Below are 13115 nucleotides of genomic sequence, written 5' to 3' on the forward strand. Positions count from 1 at the left end.
AAACATTCTGGGTCTGGTGCCATGGCCTAGCGGCTAAACGTCTTTACCTCGCACCTGCCGGGATCCCATCCAGCTCCCTGCTTGTGGCCTGGGAAAGCAGTCGAGGACGGCCCAAAGCTTTGGGACCCTAAACCCACTTGGGAGACCTGGAAGACGATCTGGGTTCCTGGCTTCAGATCGGCACAGCACCGGCTGTTGCAGTCACTTGGGAAGTGAATCATCGGATGGAAGATACTTCTCTCTGTCTCTCCTCCTCTCTGTATATTTCTGATTTTACAATAAAAATAAATAAATCTTTTTTTAAAAAATTAACTAACATTCTGAGGATAATTTTCACTTTTGAAATAAAGCAGTCCTTTTTTTGATAAAATTATTAGTTAAATGTCCAACAAATATCTTTAAAATATCTAGTCAATGAATCAAGGTTGTTCAACTGATTTATTTCACTAGTTCAATCATTTCTTCCCTATATCTGGAAGAACTGGCTTACCAAATCAAATGTAAACTTCACTTTAATATACAGAACGACACTGAAAACTCTGAAAATTAAAAATCTATATTTTATTAAGAAAAATACTCTTTTGAGTTTATTGAAAATTAAAGCTAGAAGTGAAAACTAAAGATCTTTATGCAATTCCACTGTCTTATGCTTTAAAATATCTTTGTATCAAACTATCTGCTACATGTATGATAACAAATCATACCTTCAGTCAAATTTTTTTTGATACTAAGTTCCTTTTATAAATAGTAATAAAAAAACTATAAAACCCTTTTTAAACTTCATCAAGGAAGAAACCCTTTCATAAAACAAATTAAAATATAATACATATATAAATCTACATTACCTTAATGCTAACATATATACAATAGGGCTACCTTCATTAACTTTTTCAATTTAGCATCATGACAATGAGTGTTTCAATGTTCTATAAATAATTTGTTTATAAGAAAGTCAAAAACAAAGCTAAAATTCAACCTAAACAGTAGCAATTGAATATAATGGAAATAAGAAAAAGATTTAAAAGGGAAAAAAAAGAAAAATCCCTGCAAGTCTCTGAAGCAGGAAAAACATCTTCCCCACTCAGCTGTCAGATGCGCACCGTCCTCCACTCACTCCTGTGCCTCAGGCCCCTGAAGATAACAAAAGGAAAGTTCATAGCAATCACATTCCTCTGCTTTCATGTAAGTAAAAAGGAAAAAAATATATTTACAAAACCATATAAAGTATCAACATCAAGTGATAGATTAGGATAACATATGAAGTTTAAAGTTAGTTATTTTCCTCTCTTCTAAGTATCACATAGTTTAATCTGTGGGGATTAAACTAAAAATTTTTGAACTAAAACTTTTCAGACATAATTTTTAAACTTCATGAGAATATGGCTGTAACAACTTTAACATTTTATGTATTTGAAAAGGCAAGGACAGAGAGAGAAAGAGAGTTTCCTGATGATTCACTGCCCCAACTTTGGCAACAGTCATGTTGGACCAGGCCTGGGCCAGGGGCAGGGAAGTCCACCTGGGGCTCTCACATGGGTGGCAGCAGCCTAACTGCCTGAACTACCACAGCCTGCCTGCCCAGTGATATATCAGCAAGAAGCTGGACTGGCAGCCAGAGCTGGGAGTGAAACCCAGGTACTGTAACATGGGGAGAGGTGATGTGGACAATATATTAATTTCTCTCTGTGCTCTTCTTGGCTTATAGCAAGACAAGCATTCTAAGTACAGACATGCAAAAGCTGAAAAAAACCTGATTTTTTAAAAGCTTTATTTAAAAGGTAATAAAGCACACATGTGAACATGGGCTGCCCCACCCAGAAAACACCTGAAATGAGTGGGCAGTGGTCCAGAATGCCTAAAAGGAAGCAGGTTTGGGGAAGAGAAAGAGAAAAGGGAACCTGTGGGCAGCATCTGCAGCAGTGGTCAGCTGTGAAAAAGAGTGCCCTGTCCAGTGGCTGGCCTTTTTATCAAGTACAGGGTGGTCCCTGTTAAAGCATGAAGCCACCTGGGAATTATACGGCACATCCACAAGTCCTGGATGGGGCTCAATATCACGTCATGGTGTCCCCCCTCAGGTTCTGGATGAAGCAGATGCTGCTTGGGAAAGGGAGCAATTTGGCTGACGAGTAGGATAGACTTACATGTGCAGGCTTTCAGCAGTTTCCAGCTCAGCAGACATAAACCATTGACCTGCCATCAGCAGGTATCCCAAATGGGATCCTACCTGCTGTGTCCGATCCCTGCCACAGATATCCAATTTTCAATTCAGCTTTAACACTGACTAGATATTGAAATTCTTTTCTTAAGATATTTTAAAAATAGGAATAAATAAATGAATAACGAGAAAATCTTGTTGAGGCTTTGGAAGGCTGCAGCCCCTTAAAAAAGTTAAATATTGGGGAGGGGTGGGAGAACCCAAGTATCTATGTAACTGTGTCACATAATACAATGTAATTAATGAAGTTAAATAATAAAAAAAAAAAAAGTTAAATATATATATCCCTATAATCCTACCTCTAGGTAAATATCCATGAGAAGTGGATTTACAAATCTACACACAACTGTGTACGTAGGGATTGGTGTTGTGACACAGGCTTAGCCAGCACCTTTAAGACCAGCATCCCATTCCAGAGTGACAGTTTGAATCTCAGCTGCTTAGCTTCCAAACCAGCTGCCTGATGGTATGTCGGGAGGCAGGAGAAGACAGCCCAGGGGTGTGGGCCCCTGCCACCCAAGTGCAAGGCCAGTGGGAGTTCTGGGTTCTTGGCTGCTGCGTGAACCAGAAGATAGAAGATATTTCTCTTGTAATTTTATTCTGTACAGTATGATATTTTGAAATACATACATGTTATTTTTCCCTGTCACTCTGTCAAATAAAAGAATGCTTAAAAAGTAAATAAATGGTACCAGGCCCTGTACTTGCAACTACACACAAGAATCTGGTCTGGGATCACCTCAGACAAAGTTTCTCTTGGGATCTCCCCAATCGAACTGCCAGACTCAGAACCCATGGTCTGCCATGGAGTGCGAGTGCCAGAGCCAAGCCTCCTCAGAGGCTCAGACAGAGCACTGGACAGCATGACCAGCTGCACATGGAGGATATGGCAGTCCATCAGAACCTGCAGAGGATACCTGGCATCACAACAGAGGACAGAACAAATCAATCAACTACCCCAGCCATAGGTTGGCAGTGAAAAACTGGGCAAAAGGAGACTCTAAGGTGGACTATGTCAATCAGTGGATTTTGCAGCAACCTCATCATGCTTGGAATGGAGGGAGATTGGCAACAATTCATAACTGTTGAATTATCAAAACCACTTGAGCAAGACCCTCAGAGCATGCTCCACATTGGGGACCTGAGATGGGTGGAGACTGGGTGGGGCTTCTCCCTTTATCTCCTCCTTTACCCTAGATACATGACAAAAACCACGTGGAAATAACAGTCTTACCCACTTTCTTTGTGCCATAATTAAACATGTAAAGATCGTCAAAAATAAACAAAACATGGAAAAAAGTAAATAAATGATAAATAGAAACTGTACACAAAATATACAGGCAGCATTATCCACAATAGATGAAAAACAGAAACGATTCAATTGTCTGTCAGCCTGAGGAGCATCGGGCCTGTTTTCTGTTTGGATATTTTAAGTGATGCTCCAATGAGCAATTTTTTAAAAACAGATCTTCACAGGGTATAACACTTCAGTTAGGAGGAATAAGTTCAAGAGGTCTATTGTAGAAACAGTGACCTCAGTTAATAACAACATACTGTATTCTCTGCTTATGAAACACTGGAGGTATATGCCAAGTATTCTTGCCATTAAAATGACAACTGTATAATGTAAATACATATGCCAATTAGTTTGACTTGGTGATTCTACAATGTATATATATTTTACAACATCACACTGACAGAACAGTTACAAATTTATCTCTAAATTTAATAAATTAAACAGATCTTTACATTCATGAATTTATCTGTAAAACAAATTTTAAGAAGAAAAATTGCTAAGTTAAAGAGTATTTGTATTCTTAATTTTGATCTTGTCAAACTGGCCCCTAAAGAGGTAACACACATTTAGACTTTCTCCAGCAGACGGAATGTCTACCAAGTATGTGTACCACCAGTTTTTGCTCCCTGCCAATCTTACAGACAAAAAAAATTCCTTTAATTTTAAAAGTAGAGTATCTATGTCTGTGAAGATGTGTTTCTTTGTTTTTCTATGATCTACTACGTATTGACATCCTTTTTTCTTGTTTTTTTTTTTTTTTTAATAATTTTTAAGGGGACTTTACTTATTTGAAAGGCACAACAAGAGAGATGGAGAGACAGAAAGAGATCTTCCAGGACCAGCCTGATGGCTCAACTGCCTAATCCTCTGCTTACAAGTGCCAGCATCCCATATGGGTGCCAGTTGATGTCCTGATGGCCCCGCTTCCGATCCAGCTCCCTGCTTGTGGCCTGCGGAAGCAGCAGAGAATGGCTCAAAGCCTTGGGACCCTGCACCTGCCTGGGAGACCCTGAAGGAGCTCCTGGCTCCTGACTTTGTATTGGCTCAGTTCTGGACAATGTGGCCATTTGGGAAGTGAACCAGTGGATGAAAGATCTTTCTGTCTCTCCTTCACTCTATAAATCTGCCTTTCCAATAAAAATGAACAAATCTTTAAAAATAAGAACTACCATATATTTACATAATATGACTTTCCAATAAATGTCTCTGTGTTCTCACCTGTTTAATATATGATTTCTGGTTTCAATTCTGCTAATTTATTACACTTACATGAGCAATCAATAAAGATCAGAAAATTCACAAAACATTCGGGTTGGGGGATTGGAAATAAGAAAGACATATTACAAAGGAGGAATGAGACAACTGCGTTTGGGGGACAATAGTATTTTTGGACAGTACAACTTATGCCAAACAAAATAGCATAAAGATAATTATCCTGATCCTTAGACTAATATTTGTCCAAAATTTTATAAGTTTCACCTGAATATTCTGGTCTCACTATACAATATGGCATATATGAATATGTAAAAATCTGTGTGTGCTGGTGGGAGTGGCAGAAATCTGGCAATGGTATGTTGGTATGTTCATGCTCGGAAGGTGTTTCCCAAGGAATCTGGTTGAAGTGGCTACGTTAGACATGCTCACCAGTGCTGAGGCTGGAGTTCTATCCTGCCGCTTGTTTGGAGGCGACCGCAGGGGGCACGAGGCTGTCCAGCTGCTGGCGATGTCCCGTACTAACCAGCCACTCATAAAACTTGTTCTCCACAAGCACCTGGAACTGCTTCCTCTGTTCCCTAAAATTTCAATTTAAAGCAAGATCACTGATCCATATAAATTCTACTCCAAGTGACTACTCAGCACTTTAATCAGGCAATGCTAGGTGATTTTTTTCTAGTTATCTTTTTGTTCTTGCTCTCCTTAGACTACACAAATGGGAGTTAAAAAAAAAATAAAAGAAACAATAGATATTGCATGACTACAGAGCATTCCATTCACATTATGATCTATTTGGAAAACAAATATAAGATATAAAATTAAGTGGTTATTAAGTGCCTTGGAGTAAAAACAGGATAGGGGACTGGAAAGTATCTGGATGCTATTTAGGCAAAAGAATGGACAGAGGCTCTTCTACAAAGTCAGTTAAGAAACTGAAAGGATTACCTGGCAAGGATTACCAGCATCCCATATGCAAGGCACCAAAATAAATTTCTCTTTTAATTTAGTTTTTTCCTGAACTTTTTGAAGTCCCAGAATATTTAACATGATTCAAGAAAACAAAGAGTGGCTCCATGGGCCCAGCACGATAGCGTAACGTCCTTGCCTTGAACGGGCCAGGATCCCATATGGAGGCCGGTTCTAATCCAGGCATCCCTGCTTCCCATCCAGCTCCCTGCTTGTAACCTGGGAAAGCAGTCGAGGACGGCCCAAAGCCTTGGGACCCTGCACCCATGAGGGAGACCTGGAGGAAGTTCCTGGTTCCCGGCTTTTGGATCACCATAGCATCGGCCATTGAGGTCACTTGGGAAGTGAACCATCAGACAGCAGATCTTCTCTGTCTCTCCTCCTCTCTGCATATCTGACTTTCCAATAAAAATAAATAAATCTTAAACAAACAAACAAACAAACAAACAAAAGAGTGGCTCCTGATGGCCAGGAAATAGCTTAGCACTATTAACAGGCCTTAGTGGAGCGAGGACCTGGCGATTCCTCACAGTGTCATTGTTAGACAAAGACATTCTGGGATAAAGATGGACAAAGACAAGAACAAAGCCAAATTCTTGTGTGATCCGAAGCATAAAAACAACTAGTCACTCTTTCTTGGTTAACGACTGGCTACTGCTTTGGGACATTTCTCCTGTTTCTAACTTCCTTAAGCTACAAATCAGTTACTCTTGCTTCTGGAAGGCATCTAAAGTCACAGTGCGTTGCTTCCTGGACCTCTCCCCCAAGATGCCCAACACAAATCCAAGTCTAACTCTATCACTGAGTTATTTTTAACTCTCCTAATAATAAATTAATAAAATAAATAAAAGACTAATCCTCAATCAGGAAACAGTTTCTCCCTCCTAGGATAGAATAGATACAAGCCACCTTTTCTCTACCTATGTGCTCCTGGTAGTCTTTGGTCAGGAGTAATGACTAAGTAACAGCAAAAACACTGTTGTTTGTTGGCACAGAGTGAATGAGAGAATGGCAGAAAATGGGGCAGAGGGGACCAGGTAGATACGATAAGGACTTTGGATATACTCAAACATTATAAGAGGCTATAATGGGGGCAGAGCATGGAAATGACATGACCTAATTACTCTTAAAAGAATCACATTGGCACTTTATTTTCAAACTAACTTTGGTCTTCTATATGTAGACAGTCCCTGACTTATGACTTTTTTTTTTTTACTTTTCCAGGGTGTAGCAATTATATACATTCAGTGTAACCTTGCTTTGAATTTTGATCTTCTCCTGGACTAGCACTACTCACTGTGACACTCCATCATGACATGAGGCAGTGGCAGGCAGTCACAACTCCCAGTCAGTTGTGTGGCTAACCTATGATGTTTGGTAGATCAGATGTATTTTCAACTCGATGTTTTCAATTTATGGTGGGTTTACCAGAATGTAACTCCCTCATAAATCAAGGAACATCTGTATTTGCAAAGTTAAGCTGACTACTTTCATTGCTTCTAGTGTCGTAACAGATCTTACTGCCTGAAAACACTGACTCAGTCAACATTTACTGCTTACCATATGGACTCCACACAGGTATCTAACCCTAACCCTAAGCCTAAACTTTTCTTGTGTAACAGAATATAGGCACCTGAGTACAAAACTATTAGAACAATATAATTGCTTTAAAAATTTTTTTCAGTGACCAACCATTACTATATCACATTATTATAATTTTAATGAATTCATAAAATTATATAATAGTAGTTGAAAGGAATCAATAAAGATAATAGAGGCTTTTAAGAATTAAGCTAAAAGGGTATGACTCTTTTGTGACTCTGGGTGATGTAAGAGAGGACTTCAAAAAGTCTGAAAAAATGCAATTAAAAGGTAAGTTTATTTTGGTACAAAAACTAATTTGAAAGTAGTGTACAGATTTTTTCATAATATACATTGTCCATAAAATTTGTGAAGACGTATATATTAATGTCTGCATTCTAGTTTCTACATTTGTAATGGCATACTGTTTTGAAGAATAAATGACTTAGTACTAGAAGGTGCTTAACATAGTCTCTATCACATACTAAGTGCTTAGTACATACTATCTGTTATTATCAGCAGCAGCATTATGCAATACTCTACAATGAGAATGACCAATCTGAAGTAATACTGTCTTGGTAGCTCCATCCACAAGACACAGACCAAGTGGACAAATGCTAGCAGGACTACAACAAAGGAGTTACAGGTGTAGCAGGCATTATGACTCCTCATGATCTTTATATTTTTTCCTAGGTAGCAACTGCTGCAAAGAATCAAAATGCCATTGCCTAACCACGTAATATATTTTTATTCCTTAATCCATCTGATGAGAACAAAGCTAAGAAAACACTTTCAGAAAATACCATAATGGGATCAAAATTTTTTCAGTTACCATTTTTCTTAGAATGAAGATAATCCCAACAGATCAGGTAGCAAAAAATTAGGTTAAACAATCTCACCCAGACACACAAACATCACTTAACAGGGCTTCCTACTCATACTATTTAACACAGTGTCTCTCACACACACAACTAAACATGGTGGGGTACACATCACACACCACTAAACACAAACATCACTACTACGTCATCTTATTAAGTCTTCACATTAGTCTAATTAGATAGAAAATGTACTATTACTTTACATATACAATCAAGAATCAGAGAGGTTAAATAACACATAAAGGAAGTGGTAAAGCTCATATTAGCTCCTAATCAGAGTACAATCCAATATAGTATAGATACAACTATCCAAAGAATAATATTAAACTTAAAATTTAATTTTAAAAAGTAGACTTAAGTAAAACACACATTTTTTTACTCATCCATCAACTAACAGTTTTAGATCACCAGAAATTCATCTAACTTTTACACCTGCCAATTAGACTTAAGCTTCTTTAAAGAAGGGAGTCTAAGGCTTTTGTATCAACCCCAACTCAACACTGCATAGAACTCCAGTCAGATACTCAAGTCTTAACAAAAAACCTACTATATTATTTTAGCACAGCTGTAAAAATGTATAAATCAATTTGTTCTCCCATGGAGTTGCACACAGAACACAAACTGCTACTTTTAGAAAACACTCACTTTGTCAAATGAGCCTCCTTTACAGTCTTCTGCCAGATTTGTATCTTCTGTTCTCTTTGGCTCAGTGCTTTCTGATATGCAGATGGGAGACCCCCAGGTATCTCTGTTGTGTCCCCTTCCATTTCAAAGGGCGTAATAAATACGTAGAATTCAGAGGGTGGTAAGAGGCGGAAAGTATTTGTGTCAATGTTCTCTCTGCACACAACCATTGGATTATCCCAATAGTTAGGCACTGTAGCAAGGCCAGCCTTAGCCATATGGTCCTCTAGCATTGGGTAATGAGTATGAAAGGGGGCAAATGTTGCTCCTTGGTTTCCAGAGAGAATAAGTGGGCGTGTAGGTGTCAGAATGTGAAAGATGCAACCTGCTGTAGAAGAGATGGAAAAACGACGGCACACGGCAATGACTTTAACATTGTCACAGCTGTGGAGGTGAAGTGTGGTCTCCACAGGGCCCAAGACGAAGGTGCTATTCCTGCACTTCTCAACTGTCACAGAGCTGAAAAAGAAATGAAGACGTAAATGACTGCACGGAAAAAGAATTTTTTTTAATCTGACTTATGTACTACTAACTGGTTGTAAGAAAGGAAACATCCTAGCGCAAAGATTTGTCTGCCTGTCAGGACACTAAGAAGACTGTGCTTACCGTAAGGGAGAAAGCAGATATATAAAAGATTCATTGCAACGGTGAATCCTCACATGTGCCCCCACCAGGGTATCTGAGCTCTTGGCTAATGTCTGCTTGTAAACCTGGCTCATCACCACAATGCGGTGTCTTCTTGGGGCCACATGAGTATTGCAAGTGATCTTGGCTCTCTTGGCTGTACCGTCAACTATTTAAGAAAACATGAACAAATGAGAGAGTTTCAAATAAAATTAAAACAACTATATATGGTTACACATTTCTACATCTATTCATCCCTAATGTGAGATACACGTGAGGAAAAAAAATGCTAGATCTAAGCTTTGAGCAGAGATGTTTGCTATACTAGTCTCTATTTTTGGGGTCAATTTATGTAACATTTCATAATACTTATCATAATTCTCAAACCTATAATCCATTCAAGATTGCCATAAGATTCTTCATCTTGTTTTTTTCTATCAGTTGCCAATAAAGTTTTATTTGCAAAGTGAACAAGTGAATGTGAAATGAAGACACAATGCAACATGCATCCCTACTTCCAAACAAAAGATGGACTCCCAAGGAATCAAGATGGCGGAATAGGGTAAGGACACATTTAAGTGGATGGAAAAACATTTAATCAGGATGAAGCAGAAAGGGCATATTCCAGGAAATAGGAAAGGACAGAACAATAGCAGAGGAGTACCTGGAGACTGACAGACACAGGAAAGCAGCGGACACAATGGTGTGGTATTGCAGTGACTGATACTCCTGCAGCATTCAGCTAACAGCGATCTGAACTCCACCAGCAGCCAGAACTCCACCAGCAACCAGGTGGGGAGGGACTTTCACTGGGAGCTTGGAGGTGAGTCCAGACAAAGAACTGTTCTGCTGGTCTCTTTGATTTAACCAGGAGCAGAGACAGAGCAGCAGATCCCAGACGGACAGTGTGAGAACAGGGTAGATTTCACAGCCCAGTCAGCCCCTTAGAGCTGAATTGGGCGCCATTTTGCGTAAGGAGGGAAAGGCAAGGGAAAGGACTGAGCATACACTGAGCTGGGAGTGAACTCATTTCTGACTCAGTGAACTGCATCAACGTGGCATTCTACAGGTTCCACCCAAGAGAGGTCTGGATAGCCCTAAGACCTGACAGCCAGCAGATCAAGAACTCTACTAGTGGCATATCATATGCCATTTTGTACACTGTGGCAATAGCTTTAGGATTGCATGGGGACAACCGTGAACTGCGCATGTGCTGAGCTCGCAAGAACTCACTGAGGTTCGTGGATTGCACTGGTCCCACAGGAAAATAATACCGACTGTGGCATCGTACGGGTCAAAATAGGTCTGTGTGGCACTCAGACCTAACGTCCAACAGGTTCTGACAAGATCAGTGCCACCAACAACCTAATTATATAGGATACCTGGTGTCTCTCTAATTCTGGGACCTGCTCCAACTGAAAGTGAGAGTAAGGTTGCAGAGACAATGGTGCAGCCTCAGCACAGTATCACAGGAGGTGGAGAGTGGTGAGCCAGCAGCTGGAGGTGTGGAGACCACGGTGGAAATCTAACATAAGAACCCAGACCTGGAACTCGCTGGAGGTTGTGGCACAAGTGGATGCAAGCAAAGAGTTGTGTACCAACTGCAATAAGTAAAATCGCACTGTAGACCTGTGGGTGACACAGCTTAGAAACCTGCCCCAAGGAGAAGAATCTGCTAACCAGAAGTACAATGACCAAGAGCAAAAGAAGAGACAAAGGCACAATGAATATTCCCGAAAACTCCCCTGCAAAGGAGCAAAACCCTTTGCCAACCTCAGAGTTAAGTGAGGAAGACATCGAGAAAATGGGGCACACAGAATTCAGAAAACTCACTTTAAAGATTCTGGTAAAAAATGAGAAGCTCATGCAAGAGTTCAAAGAATTTAAGGAAGCAATAAAGCAAATCAAGGCTGATATATCAGAAATTAAGAACACAGTAGAGCAAATTAAAAGTGCAATGGAGAGTCTCCAAAATAGAATGAAGCAAGCAGGGCCCAGAGGCGTGGCCTAGCAGCTAAAGTCCTCACCTTGAACACCCCGGGATCCCATATGGGCGCCAGTTCTAATCCCGGCAGCTCCACTTCCCATCCAGCTCCCTGTTTGTGGCCTGGGAAAGCAGTCGAGGATGGCCCAATGCCTTGGGACCCTGCACCCACTAGGGAGACCTGGAAGAGGTTCCGGGTTCCCGACTTTTGGATAGGTGCAGTACCGGCCGTTGTGCTCACTTGGAGAGTGAATCATCGGACAGAAGATCTTTCTCTCTGTCTCCCCTCCTCTCTATACATCTGACTTTGTAATAAAAATAAATAAATCTTTAAAAAAAAAAAAAGAATAAAGCAAGCAGAAGAAAGAATCTCAGAATTGGAAGATATTTACTGTCATCAGTGGGAAGCAAACAAAAAACTGGATCAGGCCAAAAGTATTCAAGGATTGAAAGATACTAAGAAACCGTTGAACTTATCTGGACAATAAGATACTGGACTTTATGCTTGGTAGATGCTTGCAATGAAACAATCTCAACTGAATTTGAACTGTGGTAATGCAACAAGGTGGAGGAATCTACCATGGGGGGTTTGGGGGAGGGGGGGAATCCCCGTGCCTATAAAACTGTGTCACATAATGCAATGTAATCAATAATTAAAAAATAAAAAATAAAAATAAATAAATAAATAAATTAATTAATTAAAAAAAAGAATTGAAAGATACTATTAAGAGGCCAAATATAACAGTTATGGGAGTCCCAGAAGGTGCAGAAAGAGAAGCTGAGTTTGCAAATGTATTTAATGAAATAATAAAGGAAAATTTCCCTAATCTAGAGAAAGAATTGGGAAACAAGATCCAGGAGGGGCACAGAACTCCCAACAGGCTTGATCAAAATCGATCTTCACCAAGACACATGATCTTCAACCTCTCTTCAATTGAACATAAGGAAAAGATCCTTAAACGTGCACGTGAAAAAAATCAATTGACATATAAAGGAATGCCAATTAAACTCACAGGAGATCTCTCACAGAAAACTCTACAGGCAAGAAGAGAGAACGGAGTGACATATTCCAGATTCTAAAAGAAAAAAATTGTCGGCCGAGGATAACATATCCAGCAAAGCTTTCTTTTGTCTTTGAAAATGAAATAAAATTCTTCCACAGTAAAGAAAAGTTAAAAGAATTTGCCTGTTTAAACCTGCCCTACAAATGATACTTCAAGATGTTCTCTTCACAGAGAAGAGGAATAGCACCAAACAAAACCAAAGACAAATAGGAAGAACATCCCAGTAAAAATGACAACAGAAGACTAAACCAATGAACAATCCATTCCTAAAATGACAGGACCAAAGTACCACCCATACATATTAAACTCTGAATGTAAATGGCTTAAGCTAAATCAAATGTCACAGATTAGTAGACTGGATTAAAAAACAAAACCCATCTGTTTATTGTCTAGAAGAGACACACTTCACCAACAAAAATCAGCGGAAACTATATCGCATGGGTTTTGTTGTTTTCTGTTAGTTTCATCTCTTCAAAACACTTTCTTCTGATTAAATCATTCAAATACTCCTAGATCATACAGTAGCATCATTTTCTGCAAGAAGGTTCTTGATTTTCATTTCTTCAGCTACACGTTAGTCAGTTAGTAGCATGTTATTTAACTC

At 39.5% G+C, this 13115-nt stretch overlaps 1 protein-coding gene across 1 annotated transcript in view; it reads right to left on the minus strand.

The window, feature by feature from the left end:
- Positions 1-4768: 4768 nt before the first annotated feature.
- The window catches only part of TBCCD1 (TBCC domain containing 1), a 30713-nt gene continuing 22366 nt past the window's right edge, over positions 4769-13115 (minus strand). Inside the window, exons 5-7 of the mRNA XM_004591250.4 lie at positions 9446-9632; positions 8801-9298; positions 4769-5305 (exon numbers count right to left, since the gene is read on the minus strand). Coding sequence (XP_004591307.2) covers positions 5176-5305; positions 8801-9298; positions 9446-9632 — 815 coding nt within the window. The 3' untranslated portion in view covers positions 4769-5175. The remainder of the gene's footprint in view (positions 5306-8800; positions 9299-9445; positions 9633-13115) is intronic.

This window comes from Ochotona princeps, chromosome 3 (genome assembly GCF_030435755.1).
Source record: "Ochotona princeps isolate mOchPri1 chromosome 3, mOchPri1.hap1, whole genome shotgun sequence".
NCBI lineage: Eukaryota > Metazoa > Chordata > Mammalia > Lagomorpha > Ochotonidae > Ochotona > Ochotona princeps.